A 12,197-nucleotide genomic window follows, 5' to 3' on the forward strand; every position below is an offset into this window, starting at 1 on the left:
AGTAAAAAAAAAAAAGAAAGAAGCATGCATGTTTTTTAATCTGGATTTAAAAAGAAAAATCCTTTAGAAGCCAATTGATATGAAGCCATGATATGAATTCTGACTAATAAAAACTAAATTCACTTTAATGTACCTCCGCACACCACCCACAATTCGCAGGCCCATTTTCTCGGTGATCATCTCCAGAATCCGCTCAAACTTGTCAATCACACGGCTGGGAATCAGAAGCCTCGCTGCTGGATTCTGGACATCTCCATTTGCCACAACACTGAGGACACAGGAAAAATGTACATTTATATTACAAATGTATATTTATAATACTGCAGATGTATACAAACAAACAGAATGTATGAATTCAGTACATCCGTTCATCCAAAAATACATACTTGCTGGTTCATTAGTTGCTTAAAGTAATAGTTAATCAAAATGAAAGTTCTTCCCAAACATCCAACCTCCTTTCAGTTTGACTACTAGTGCTTTTGGTGTTTTTTCCCTTTCTGAGCTTGGCTGCTGTGGTTACTATGAGCTATCACTGTGAGCAAAGAGCTGCACAATTCCTCCAAAACATTTACAGAAAAAAAAGGGTTTGGAACAACAGGAGGGAGTGTAATGGAAGAATTTTCATTTTTGTGTGAACTGGTAAGGCTTTTATGTACCCCACAGAGATATTTGATTAAATGTGGTAAAAAAAAAAAAAAAACACCTCACCACAAATGCTGCTTTTAGACACTAAGGTTTCAAGGGTTTGCAGTGATGCTGACTAAAAATTATTGATTGAAGTGTGCCTAAAGTTAAGGACTATGAAATAAAGAAATAAACTGTACTTACAATATTGCACAGGGTTCTTTGATAGGTTTGAGGAATCTAGCAGACACTATCACACGACTCTGAGGAACAGGTTTCATCTACACATAGGGAAAAGACTTAAATGTGTGGCACACACAGTAACAGTTTTAATCTTCTCATGCTGATGAATCTCATCTTTGGTTACCCTTTATGAAAAAGAATTGTGCTTATTTGTATTGAATGTTCAATTGTATTTTACTTCACATCTTAAAAGTATATTTAAAACACTGTATTTGAAGATATATCATGATGCAACTTCATCATTACAAATGTGTAATTACAAATATGTGTAAATATGTGTAAATGAAACATACAAGTTTCAATAAAAAATACCTTAAAGCATATTTTAGTTTACCATAAATGCTTGTTAGTATATGCGGCAGTACACTTCAAAGACAATAGAAGAAGTATGAAATAACATATAAAGATGTACTTAAAGGTACAATATGTAAGAATTTTGCATTAAAATATCCCATAATCTCAAGGGCAGTGTTATATATTTTGTTAAGTTGATTACTTACAATATCCCAAATGTTTCCAACAATTTTTTAATCGTGAGAAAATTGCGATTTTAACCAAGGAAACGGGACGTTAGCAGGGGGGAGCCAGTCAATTGCGTCATATCCGCGTTACCCTCGGTTTCCGCTCGTACTGCGTGGAGTCCTGGACAAATGCGGAAGTTGTAGTTGTAGCGTCTATCAAGCAACAAACTTAGCTTGTTTCGTGCAGTCGTTATGGAACACAATTATTCTTTACCGATTGCAGCTGGTTCTGTCGACAAAGCATGCTTAATTTTATATTTTCCAAATTTAGCATTCAGTAATAGTTATGTTTATGTAAGGGAAGTATTATTGCTTTAGGTTTGTGTTTAGTTTATTGACATTGTTTATCACGTCAGGTGTTTATGGCCATGTAAATAAATATAGCATGTGTTATACATAAAGATTAATCAGTATTTTGGCAAATTATGTGGGTATGTTCTAATGTACTTTTACAACAATTGTTTAGAACACGTAAAACTGTGCCGCGTTATCACAACAATGAATTCGACATACAGTAACATCTATGATAACCAATTTATTATTAAACCTTACTTTTCTTGCGGTTAATTCATTTTAATGAAATAAAAGTGTCATGAGGTTCAAGAGTCAGGAAGGAAGAAGACAGGGGTCGGCGTGACTGGGACTCGTACTTTATTAAAATAAAGCAAAACAAACAAAAGTCGTGCACAACGCGCATTCACCGTGGCAACCAAGATGGCACAAAACAGTTCAAAAATGAGAGCTCGGATCCACCGGTTTTCTTTCGCTGCGTCCAATTTTCTCTTCAGTCTCTCTCTCGTTCCAGCGCGCGGCTTATAAGCGCTCACAGCAATAAGACACAGGTGTTCGTCATTTGCACTTGACCTACTTGCATCCTGCTCGTCTCTTCTCTCTCCCATTACAGACCGCGCTGAACCACGCCCCCCTCGCCACAAAAAGCATGTCATTATAAAAATAGAACTTAGCCTCATCCATGAACATGATTTTTCGATTCCCGTCTGACTGATTTACATCCACGGTGGAGTTTAAAACGACAGTTCCCATCATTCCACGCTCCTTCACATCGTCATCAAGCTATGCCGTTGTTGTTGTTGTTGTTTGGAATGTAGCGCCCTCTAGCGGCAAAAAATTCTTGCATATTGTACCTTTAAGTCTTTTAAGGGCAAGAAGTACTCTAAAGTTCAACTAACTGCATTTCATATTAATTTAAACTAGACTACATTTTCATTTAATTGTAAATAACATGCAATTATGTGTTTCTGAAATCCTTACATTGGGTTCACAGTTTTTTTTTTTTTACCAAGTACTCTTTTTAAAGGGGAACTATGCCCTTTTTCAAAGTCTTGATTTTGTTTTAAGGGTCCTGCAAGAATAGGTTTTCATGCTTGAATGTTCAAACACATTATTCTTTAAATATTTGAAATTATTGAAGCACCTCAAGGATTTCAAGGAGCGCAGAAACAGTGCTCATTGATATAGAGAATAACCCTTTGGAGATGGTGGACCTGCACATAGACACGACCACAACGCATGATGTAGTCAGCCGGATCCGGCCGGATCCAGATCAGACGGAGGACCTGCACCTAGACATGACCACAATGCATATGTAGTCAGCCTGATCCAGGCCGTATCCAGATCAGACGGAGGACCTGCACCTAGACATGACCACAATGCATATGTAGTCAGCCTGATCCAGGCCGTATCCAGATCAGATTGAGGACCTGCGCCTAGACATGACCACAATGCATCCCTGAAGTGTCAGCAGAGATTGTGTCAACTAGACTCTCCCCTGTGAAGGCCTCATTGACACAACAGTAATCGGCACTAATCCTCAACAAACCTGTCTCCATACCAACGTGATGAATCCGAACTTCAACCACATGGAACTGGATAATATTTTGAATGTTCCAATTCAATCTGATTTCTGACCTAGTATGCTGCCTGAATCATTATCATACACTGTTCGTTCGTTGGCCAGAGGAGAACTGGCCCCCGACTGAGTCTGGTTTCCCCCATGGTTTTCTCCCTGTTTTTTTTTTGTTTTTTTCTCCATTCTGTCACCTGATAGAGTTTTGGTTCCTTGCCACTGTTGCCTTTGTCGCCTTTTTTCACCTTTGGCTTTTGACTTGCTTAGTTGGGGAAATTTTATTTAATATTCAACAATATTATTGATCTGCCTGCATTGGCACAATTATATGAGAACTGAACTGAGATGGACGATGACATTACGGTTTTCTCCAGAGCGGCTATATACCTAAATGAACTAAATTAATAACTTTTTTTTTTTTTTTTTTGACAAAAATGAACCATCACTGAACTTACTTAAGCTGGACTGTGACATTTTCTTCTAGAGACAAACTTTATTGCATTATTTTCCTGTTATCTCTGTAAAGCTGCTTTGAAACAATCTGTATTGTAAAAAGTGCTATATAAAGGTGACTGTGACTGTGCTTTGTAACTTTGCAGACCTTTTCACACTCAAACAGCAACATTACACACTTGAGAAAGATGAAAAAAAACAAAGACTTGGTTACTAGCCCTGTTCCCTGATGGACGTGATAAGACGTAGTGTCAATGTACTGACATTAGGGGTCACACTTGGGAGCCCCAAACACTTCTGATACTTCAGAAAAGGCCAATGAGAATTGGCGACATGCGGGTATATAAAAGGAGGCTGGTGTGCTCCACTCATTCAGGTTTGTGCTGAGGAGCCAAGATAGCGTCCCGGCCATTTCAGCAGGCAGTTCAGAGTTGTGGCAGGAAGGACACAACCTCTTATTCCCTCTATCAGGGAATGGAGATTAAAATAGTAACAGAGAGGTTCCCTATCTGTCAGTCACTTCGACATTGTGTTGATGTACTGGCACTAGGGGTCACTATACTAAATGCCACAATCAGCTGAACTGTGTTATGAGTTTCGGTAATGCAGATGTAACAAGTGCACTTCCTTTTCTGTTCTTTTTTATTTTTAAAGGAAAAATCTAGGAAGAAGCGTTGAGGAAGCGGTCTACTTCTCAGATGGGAGAAGAAACACAGAGTCCACATCCTACCCGAAGGGGAGGATAGTGTGTGGAGATTACATCACACTTCTGTGAACACCTGAGAAGTACCACACATGGAAAGAAATCCCAGTGGTAGGTCCTATCTGAAAAGGAAGGAACTACTACAAACGTAGCGACTGGGAGCAGAGATGGAGTTTTCAAATCTCTGTGGGTCTTCCCCTCGGGAAGCACACCAGTTAGCGAATAGACTCCACTTCAAAGCATAGGCCCGCCTCGTAGAGGGGGCTCTAGCCTGAGTGATAGTGTCTATCACCGCTGGTGAAAGCCCACTGAAGTCTTCCACGTCCCGTACAGGGGCCAGACATGGAGGTGCCAGAGGTCTGGGCACAGGTGCCAAATTGTGCCCGGTCCCTGAAAAAGGAGATCCTTCCTCAGGGGGATTCACCAGGAAGGGGCCAACGCCTTCAGTGTGAGCTCCGAGAACCAAGGCCTATACTGGCCCAACCATTAAGACTTGTTCTTCTTTCTCCCTGATCTTGCACAGTGTCTGCGTGATGAGGCTCACTGGGGGAAAAGCATACTTGCACAGACTCCGGGGCCATCTGCGTTGAAGTGACTGACAGATAGGAAACAGTAATTTGAAAAGTATGCTAAATTGTATTTCTTCAGGCACACTTACTAACATGTTTCAAATGGTGGTTAAAATAAAAATGATAAGTCTACTACCCAGATCTCTGGTTACATTATTAAGACACCTGAATAAATTACAGCAAAAACACAACTGTATTAGTTAAACAGCTTTTGCAACTGATAGATCATGTTGAATGTTTCTAAATCTGTTTTTCTGTTTACACTTAAATCAACTTAATAAACAATATAAATAGCAAAAATAAATAGGAAACTGTATTTCAGACAGTAGAAAACAGTGCCTCAAGATGTGAGAGCTGCTTACTTGCTGTCAGGGTCAGACGTGAGTTCAATTAACTAGTGTGTTTAAGCGAGGGCCTTGCTCAGTTCAACCCAAACACAGACAGACAACTGCTCTCATCTAGTGTTTCAGTGTCTCTCAGGCCCCTGCCGTATCCCCTGGTAACCCCGCAGGCGCTTGTGTAAAGAGCAGAGGGACGGTGAGTCTTTGGGTCGCTGCCAGGCCAAAGCAGCCGCTCTAATTGAGACAATCAGAAGCTAGTAGGAACAAAGTGTGGCCCACATCATAAATAAATTGGCCTGTTCAATCTTGCCTAATGATGATTAGGACATTGTATCACCAATTACCACGGCAACAGCCATTTAGTTCACCGCAATAATAAAGTGGGCTCTGAGCAGGTGTGACGATACTCACTCTCTTTGCCTTAGAGAGTTCATAAAATGTTAAGACTGTTGTAAAGTCCCTGTGCTCGTTTTCTTTCTTTCTATTCATTCTTCTCTTCTTCAACTAGTACAGCGGGAGTATATGAAGTGTCATTCAGATTGTCTCCGGACAGGTTTGTTTGCACTCTGGGTCAGAGCCATTGACTTAAATATGCATCCAAGAAGGTGGATAATAACTCACAGGTTAATAATTCATTGCCAAATGAGCCGGCAACAAAGTGATTCTTCCCAGACGACAACGTAGACGGTGTGTGTCTAAACATTACACCTCGCTTAGGTCGGTCTTGAATGCTAAAGCAGGTGCGATATGCTAAACTAGCACATGGTCCATGTGTGACGGGATCTTCATGCAACTTTTCCTTTAAACATATACCTTGAAAAAAAAGATTTTGTTTTGAAATGTTCTTAAATCGTTTGCTTTGTTTGTCAATGTCTAAATCAGGGGTGCCCAATCCTGCTCCTGCCGATCGACTGTCCTGCACAGTTCAACTCTAACCCTAATCAAACACACTTGAAGCAACCAATTAAGGTCTTCGGGATCATTTGAAAATGAAAGGCAGGTGTTTGATTAGGGTTGGAGATGTGCAGGACAGTCGATTGGCAGGAGCAGGATTGGGCACCCTAGGTCTAAATCTACTGGGGTCTTCAGTGTTCTGGTACATAGTCCTCTGGGACACGTCGATGAACAGATATACCCCGCTGACTCCATTGACAAACAAACTGTGTAGCGACTGACTGCTTTACACTGTATGATTGTGTATGTTGAATATTTGTGCTGTGTTCTTAATAAATAGGATCAGCAGATGAGTTGAGCTTGTATTCATTGTATACACATACACAGATTTCAGCTGTAAATAAAGTGTAGTTATTTGTCCTTACCACTCCATTGAGCTGAAGCATTCTTTTCTTCCTGGTTCCTATCTGTAAATAGCTAGAAAGTAAACTGAATTACTTTTCCCCCTTTAACAATGCAAAGTAAAATATTAGTTGCAGATTTTGTTCCTTGTTGCCATAAAACAGATACACTACTAGTCAAATTTTTAATTATTTGTGTTTGATCTTAAATGTGAAATTAGTTATCTAAATTTTTATTAAAACTGTATGAAACAAACATTTGAACTTTGTTGAAATTAATGAGTTTGGACAGAAATCATAATCATTGGCAAAGCATAATCATGTGTCCACCATACATGGGAACTTTTTGAAAAAGCATCCCAGGATGCACCTCGTGTAGTTGGTTGATGAATGTCAGAGCTGTCTCTGTTTGTTTTGATCACTACATTATCCGCAGACTTTCATTTGTGTTTTTGTTTCTTTCATTGTAAAATATAGAAAATAGAGAATCAGCTGAAATTTGTGAAAATGTTTGACAGGTAGTGTAAATGTACTCATGGCATATTTAGGTTTGATCAGGCAAGGTTAAGAAATGATACATTTACATGCACCCAAATCACCCGTTAGTAATTGGCTCAATCGGATTGAAAAGGCTTCATTTAATTAAACACCTCAATCGATCAGAAAGAAATTTCGATCAGATTGAAAGGGGTGGACCTTAAATAATCAGATCAAAAGGGGGGGGAATATTCTGAAAACATTTGTTTCATTTATGTTTTGAAACATTTTACAGTAAAAACATTAGACGACGTCCAAATAAAACATTTCAGAAAGAAAAGTTGTATAAACCATGTATAAAAAAAACTTTTTTATGCTAACATTTTGAGAACATTAAAACTAACGTTACTGGAAGAATGTTTGTTCAGAATGTTTGCCAAAGTTCTGAGATCTTTATGGCATCCTCCCCAGCTAACAAAAATAACTAACTAACTAAATAAATAAATAAATAAATCATTGTTCTAAGAACGTTTTGATAATGCTCATATTAGGTTATTAAACAATATTTCTGAATGTTCTCTGAACGTTCAAAACATCCTTTATCTTTTTTTTTTTTTTAAAACATATTTTAAACAGACTTAAGGAAACAGTCTATTTTCGCATAGCCTAGGCTACATTATGGGAATGTTACTTTTGAATGTTCTCTGAAATAACTAACATTTAAGGAATGTTACGTCCAACTAAAATGTTTAAGCAGAAACAAAACAAAAACCTTCCTTGAACGATTTGTAATTAAAGTTTTTGAGAAAAGACCAGAGAACATTTGAACATTTTATCAACGTTACTGGAAGAATTTGTTCATCACATTGAGAGAACCTTTCCAGAACGTTAGCTAAGATAGATAGATAGATAGATAGATAGATAGATAGATAGATAGATAGATAGATAGATAGATAGATAGATAGATAGATAGATAGATAGATAGATAGATAGATAGATAGATAGATAGATAGATGGATGGATAGATAGATAGATAGATAGATAGATAGATAGATAGATAGATAGATATAGATAGATGTGTCTTACTCTATCTTTTTGAACTTCTCTCGTCCAGCAGCCACATACTGTTCTCCGCTCCTCAGGTGCTCCAGTGAGTCTATCCGGTGTCCCGCTTTGGGCGTGTAAATGTTTCTCACAGCTCCAAACTGAGCCCGGACGCCACCAGTCACCTCCCGCAGAAGCGTGTCGAAAGTCGAAACCCTCTTCGCGTTGATCACCAAACGTCTGGGCTCGTAATACGGATCCCCATTCCGATAGAAATAGATATTTTTTACTTCAGGTTGAGACAGAAAGTTTGGCTTCTCCGCACTCATGGCCACAAAAGGTAAAAGTCCCTAAATGAAACCAGTTATAGCGCAATTCGGTTATATCTCCAGTGTAGTGCTGCAGTGCATATCATCCTCATGGTCTCGTGGAAATTCCGCAAATAAAACTTTCGAGCGTGATGTTCATATCCTGATGATATAAAGATTAAATAGAAATATGCTGAATAGCGGTGTCGCAGCGCGCGTAAAGCGGACACGCAGGAATCTCGCGCACTAAACGCCTGTCTGCAATGGTCAGGGTAACTCTTGTGTTCTTTCCAGCGGTTTCTATAGAGACATTGCAATCTTAAAGCCCGCTAATACCACACTGCACTAACTCAAGAGACTCCAGATTATGCATGGCAAGCCGTTTTAACATTTAGCATATAACTTAAAATAAGATGCTATATTGTTAGTGACTACTAGGCTACTTGTGCTAATAGTAAGTATTCCAAAAGTGACTAGTATTTTTTCCCCAAGTTCACCAGTAACTTTATTTCATACTAGTAGCCTATGTATTCAATTACTAGTCAGAGACAAGTTTCATATTTTACAAACTGCACATTTTTGCCATTGAATTCTATAGGGGATCTGTACACTTCTGACTAGTACTGTATAGAACTTATTAAAGTTACTTAGTTTCTTAGAAACCATTCCAATAGTCATAGGTATCCTTTCCATTTTAATAGTACTTGTTAGATTTATTAGATGCAACCCATGAATGAGACACTAGTATTACTCACACTAGTTATTTGTAAATATTAGTAATATTTCTTATCTCATTAGGTACAATTGTCTAATACCAATTCACAATTTAATTAAAAATGTACTAAGATAAAAATGTGACTAACATATTGAATACATACTAGTGCTTAAAAATAGGTTTTAACGTCTTCTCATTTGTTACTAGGAACACTTTTATAGATCATGAAATTATTTGAAAAAATATATATACTAAAGAACATTTTATTTTTTTATTAGCAGAATAAAGTATGAATAGTTACTGGTCAAAGTTACTAGGCCAGGATGTGCAAGCTCAGTAAGTAGCTTGCCATACTGAGTATATTTCAGTAAATGTGGATTTACAGTAGGCCTATGTACTACCATGTATTACCCTTTACTCCTAAAACAGACTTTACATCCTGACTTTAATGTATGACCACTTTTGGATGTGGATGTAGGCCTATACCGCACTCAGAGTAAAACGCAGTCTCCAGTCTAATTGGACACCAAGGATTTCATGTGCAAGTACAACCCCTCTGTTGCTCAAACCTAGTTATATCTTAGAACAAAAACATGTTTGTTTGGTGTGTTGCATAACAACTGTGTGTTAAATGCCTTGACCATTTGCAAGATTAGTGTCAAGGGAAAGCAGCCTTGGAAATTTGGTTAATTAGTGCATCTCTCTGTACAGGTTTGGGAACAGCGTTGTCCTATGAAGATGAAGAACAATATTCATTATACACATATGCCGTTTAGCAGATGCTCTTATCCAGAACGACTTACAAAAAGTGTTTTAATAATTTGTCAATAATTTTGGTGTTCCACAGGAAAAAAATTCCCACAGGTTTGGAAACTTTACTAGAAAACATACCAATGAAAAAATAGTATACTTAAGCACAATTTATTTGTATGTACCTTAATATAACTAAATGTATTTGTGGCACATAAATTGGTATGCTTAAAGTCTGTTAAATTGGAACAACAAATTTTGTACTAAATGCATTTTAGTTGTCCAAAAGCAGTGCTGAAGTTCAACTAAAATTGTATTAAATATACTTGTTTGTGCCAAAGTGGAACTATTCCGAGTATTCTTAAGTACACTTTAAATACTCTTGTATTTAAGTTTTGAAATACATAATTCAATTAGTATAAACTTCAAATGTATTTTGGTGACATTACAATTGCAATTCAATTACACTATAAGAGTGTTGAAAATACATTAATATTGTACTGATAACAAATTTTCAGTAATTTTAAAAACACATTGCAATGGCATTCCAAGTAAACTTGAAGTTGGCTAACGGCATCAGTATACCAGTAACTTACTTATCTGGAGAACATCAGTGAGACAATGGGAACAGAAATATGTACACTGAATGTAGGAACCACCACGGACTGGAATCAAACCGGGTCACTGCCACACAAGTGCACTCGTTTTACCAGTTGCGTCACCACACAAATATGTATCATGCAAAGCTGAGGTCACATTGTGTTCTTTATATACTGTTACAAGAACGCCCGACTTCTATAAGCACAAATTATATGGATTTAAAGACTGTGAATCGCAGAGAAAAGTCTCAATATAGGTGCGTGAAAATAAATGCAAACTGTAACATGAAAGTGCATTAAACTTGAAGCTGTTGAAGAAATAAAGCCAGCAGACACAACATTAAATATCATCTGAAGAATGTTTTGCTTCCCTTTTACATGATCTTTCATGAACACTGCAGGAAGCAATCGCAATACATCCATTTTTTCAATAGTACATTGCAATTATACTAACGAAAATTGTGCTATCTTTAAATATATAAAAAGTATATTAGCATCACGCTTTTACTTATTTTCACAATACAAATTTTAACACTTTAAAATAATTGTACTCTAGTATATTTTCTAAAAATATATTTTAGAAAAATATACTTGGAATGAAAATTCTCTCTCTCTCTCTCTCTCTCTCTCTCTCTCTCTCTCTCTCTCTCTCTCTCTCTCTCTCTCTCTCTCTCTCTCTCTCTCTCTCTCTCTCTCTCTCTCTCTCTCTCCACCTCACTTCATGTCTAGCTACTTTCCTGTCCTAATAAAAGGCAAAAATGCCAAAAAATCTTACAAAAAACTTTATATATATACACTTATGGTATATTGCTTGTATGTTTTGAAGACACTCCTAATGATTTTGTAATGTACTTGCAACACAAATAAAGAACACTTTAATATCACTAATCAAGCATGTAATTAGTCCCTACACAGGCATATACTTAAAGTATACTAGGTATACTTGAAGTTGGTCCAATTTATTACACAAAAGTACACTAAATACACTCAAAGTTATGCTTTACTACAATTCAATTTCAACTAAAATATACTTAATACAAAATTAGTTGTTTCAAAATAGCACACTTCAAGGTTACTAATCTTTAATACACTTGAAGTATACTGATGATTAGTCTTGCTGCAAGTATACTTAACATTTTTTTTTTCACCAGGGTAACATTAGTTTTATTTCTTTGTATGCACTAAAACTCAGACAGTTGTGTTCGTTGGTGGAAGAATGTGAACATGCAGAACTGCTTGTGTTTCAGTGCGTGTGGATCGAATAAAACCATCCGTCTGCTGATTGTCTCTGCGCGCTTCAACTCTCAATATACTGCACAACTGCTCCTGATGTAGCCTAAAACGCAATTAAATAATTTGGCCATTTGATGTTTTTTCATGCTATGTGGAACCTTTTAAACTATGTGTGTTACAACTAGCCCTGGATTACAGTGCCCAACTTACCCCTATACTTATGCCAGAAATAAATTATAGCTACTTTTACAAAGTTGTCCCAAGCCATTACTCCAGATTGCAAATGTGTCAAAAATCATCTGAAGACACTCCTATCAAAACAGTTTATTTATTTCTAGATGTATGCAGGGTTTTTGATTAATCTAATCATTTTGGCAAAAACATATATCACAGAGAGTCTTTCAGTGAGATAAATATACCTAGGCTCATACAATTTACTGAATTTTCCAGATGAA

At 37.2% G+C, this 12,197-nt stretch overlaps 1 protein-coding gene across 4 annotated transcripts in view; it reads right to left on the reverse strand.

Moving 5' to 3' along the window:
- Positions 1–10,579, reverse strand: part of LOC307172767 (uncharacterized protein) — a 30,613-nt gene extending 20,034 nt beyond the window's left edge. Inside the window, exons 1-5 of one of the 4 annotated variants that reach the window (XM_079895356.1) lie at positions 10,507–10,579; positions 8,180–8,487; positions 6,641–6,692; positions 829–905; positions 134–268 (exon numbers count right to left, since the gene is read on the reverse strand). In XM_079895356.1, coding sequence (XP_079751482.1) covers positions 134–268; positions 829–905; positions 6,641–6,692; positions 8,180–8,466 — 551 coding nt within the window. In that variant the 5' untranslated portion in view covers positions 8,467–8,487; positions 10,507–10,579. Of the gene's footprint in view, positions 1–133; positions 269–828; positions 906–6,640; positions 6,693–8,179; positions 8,793–10,506 lie in introns of those variants that run through there. The other 3 variants (XM_079895354.1, XM_079895353.1, XM_079895355.1) reach the window with 3 other exon arrangements.
- Between the last annotated feature and the right edge of the window lie 1,618 nt (positions 10,580–12,197).

The sequence above is a fragment of the Squalius cephalus genome (genome assembly GCF_949319135.1).
Source record: "Squalius cephalus genome assembly, chromosome: 15".
NCBI classification, from domain to species: domain Eukaryota; kingdom Metazoa; phylum Chordata; class Actinopteri; order Cypriniformes; family Leuciscidae; genus Squalius; species Squalius cephalus.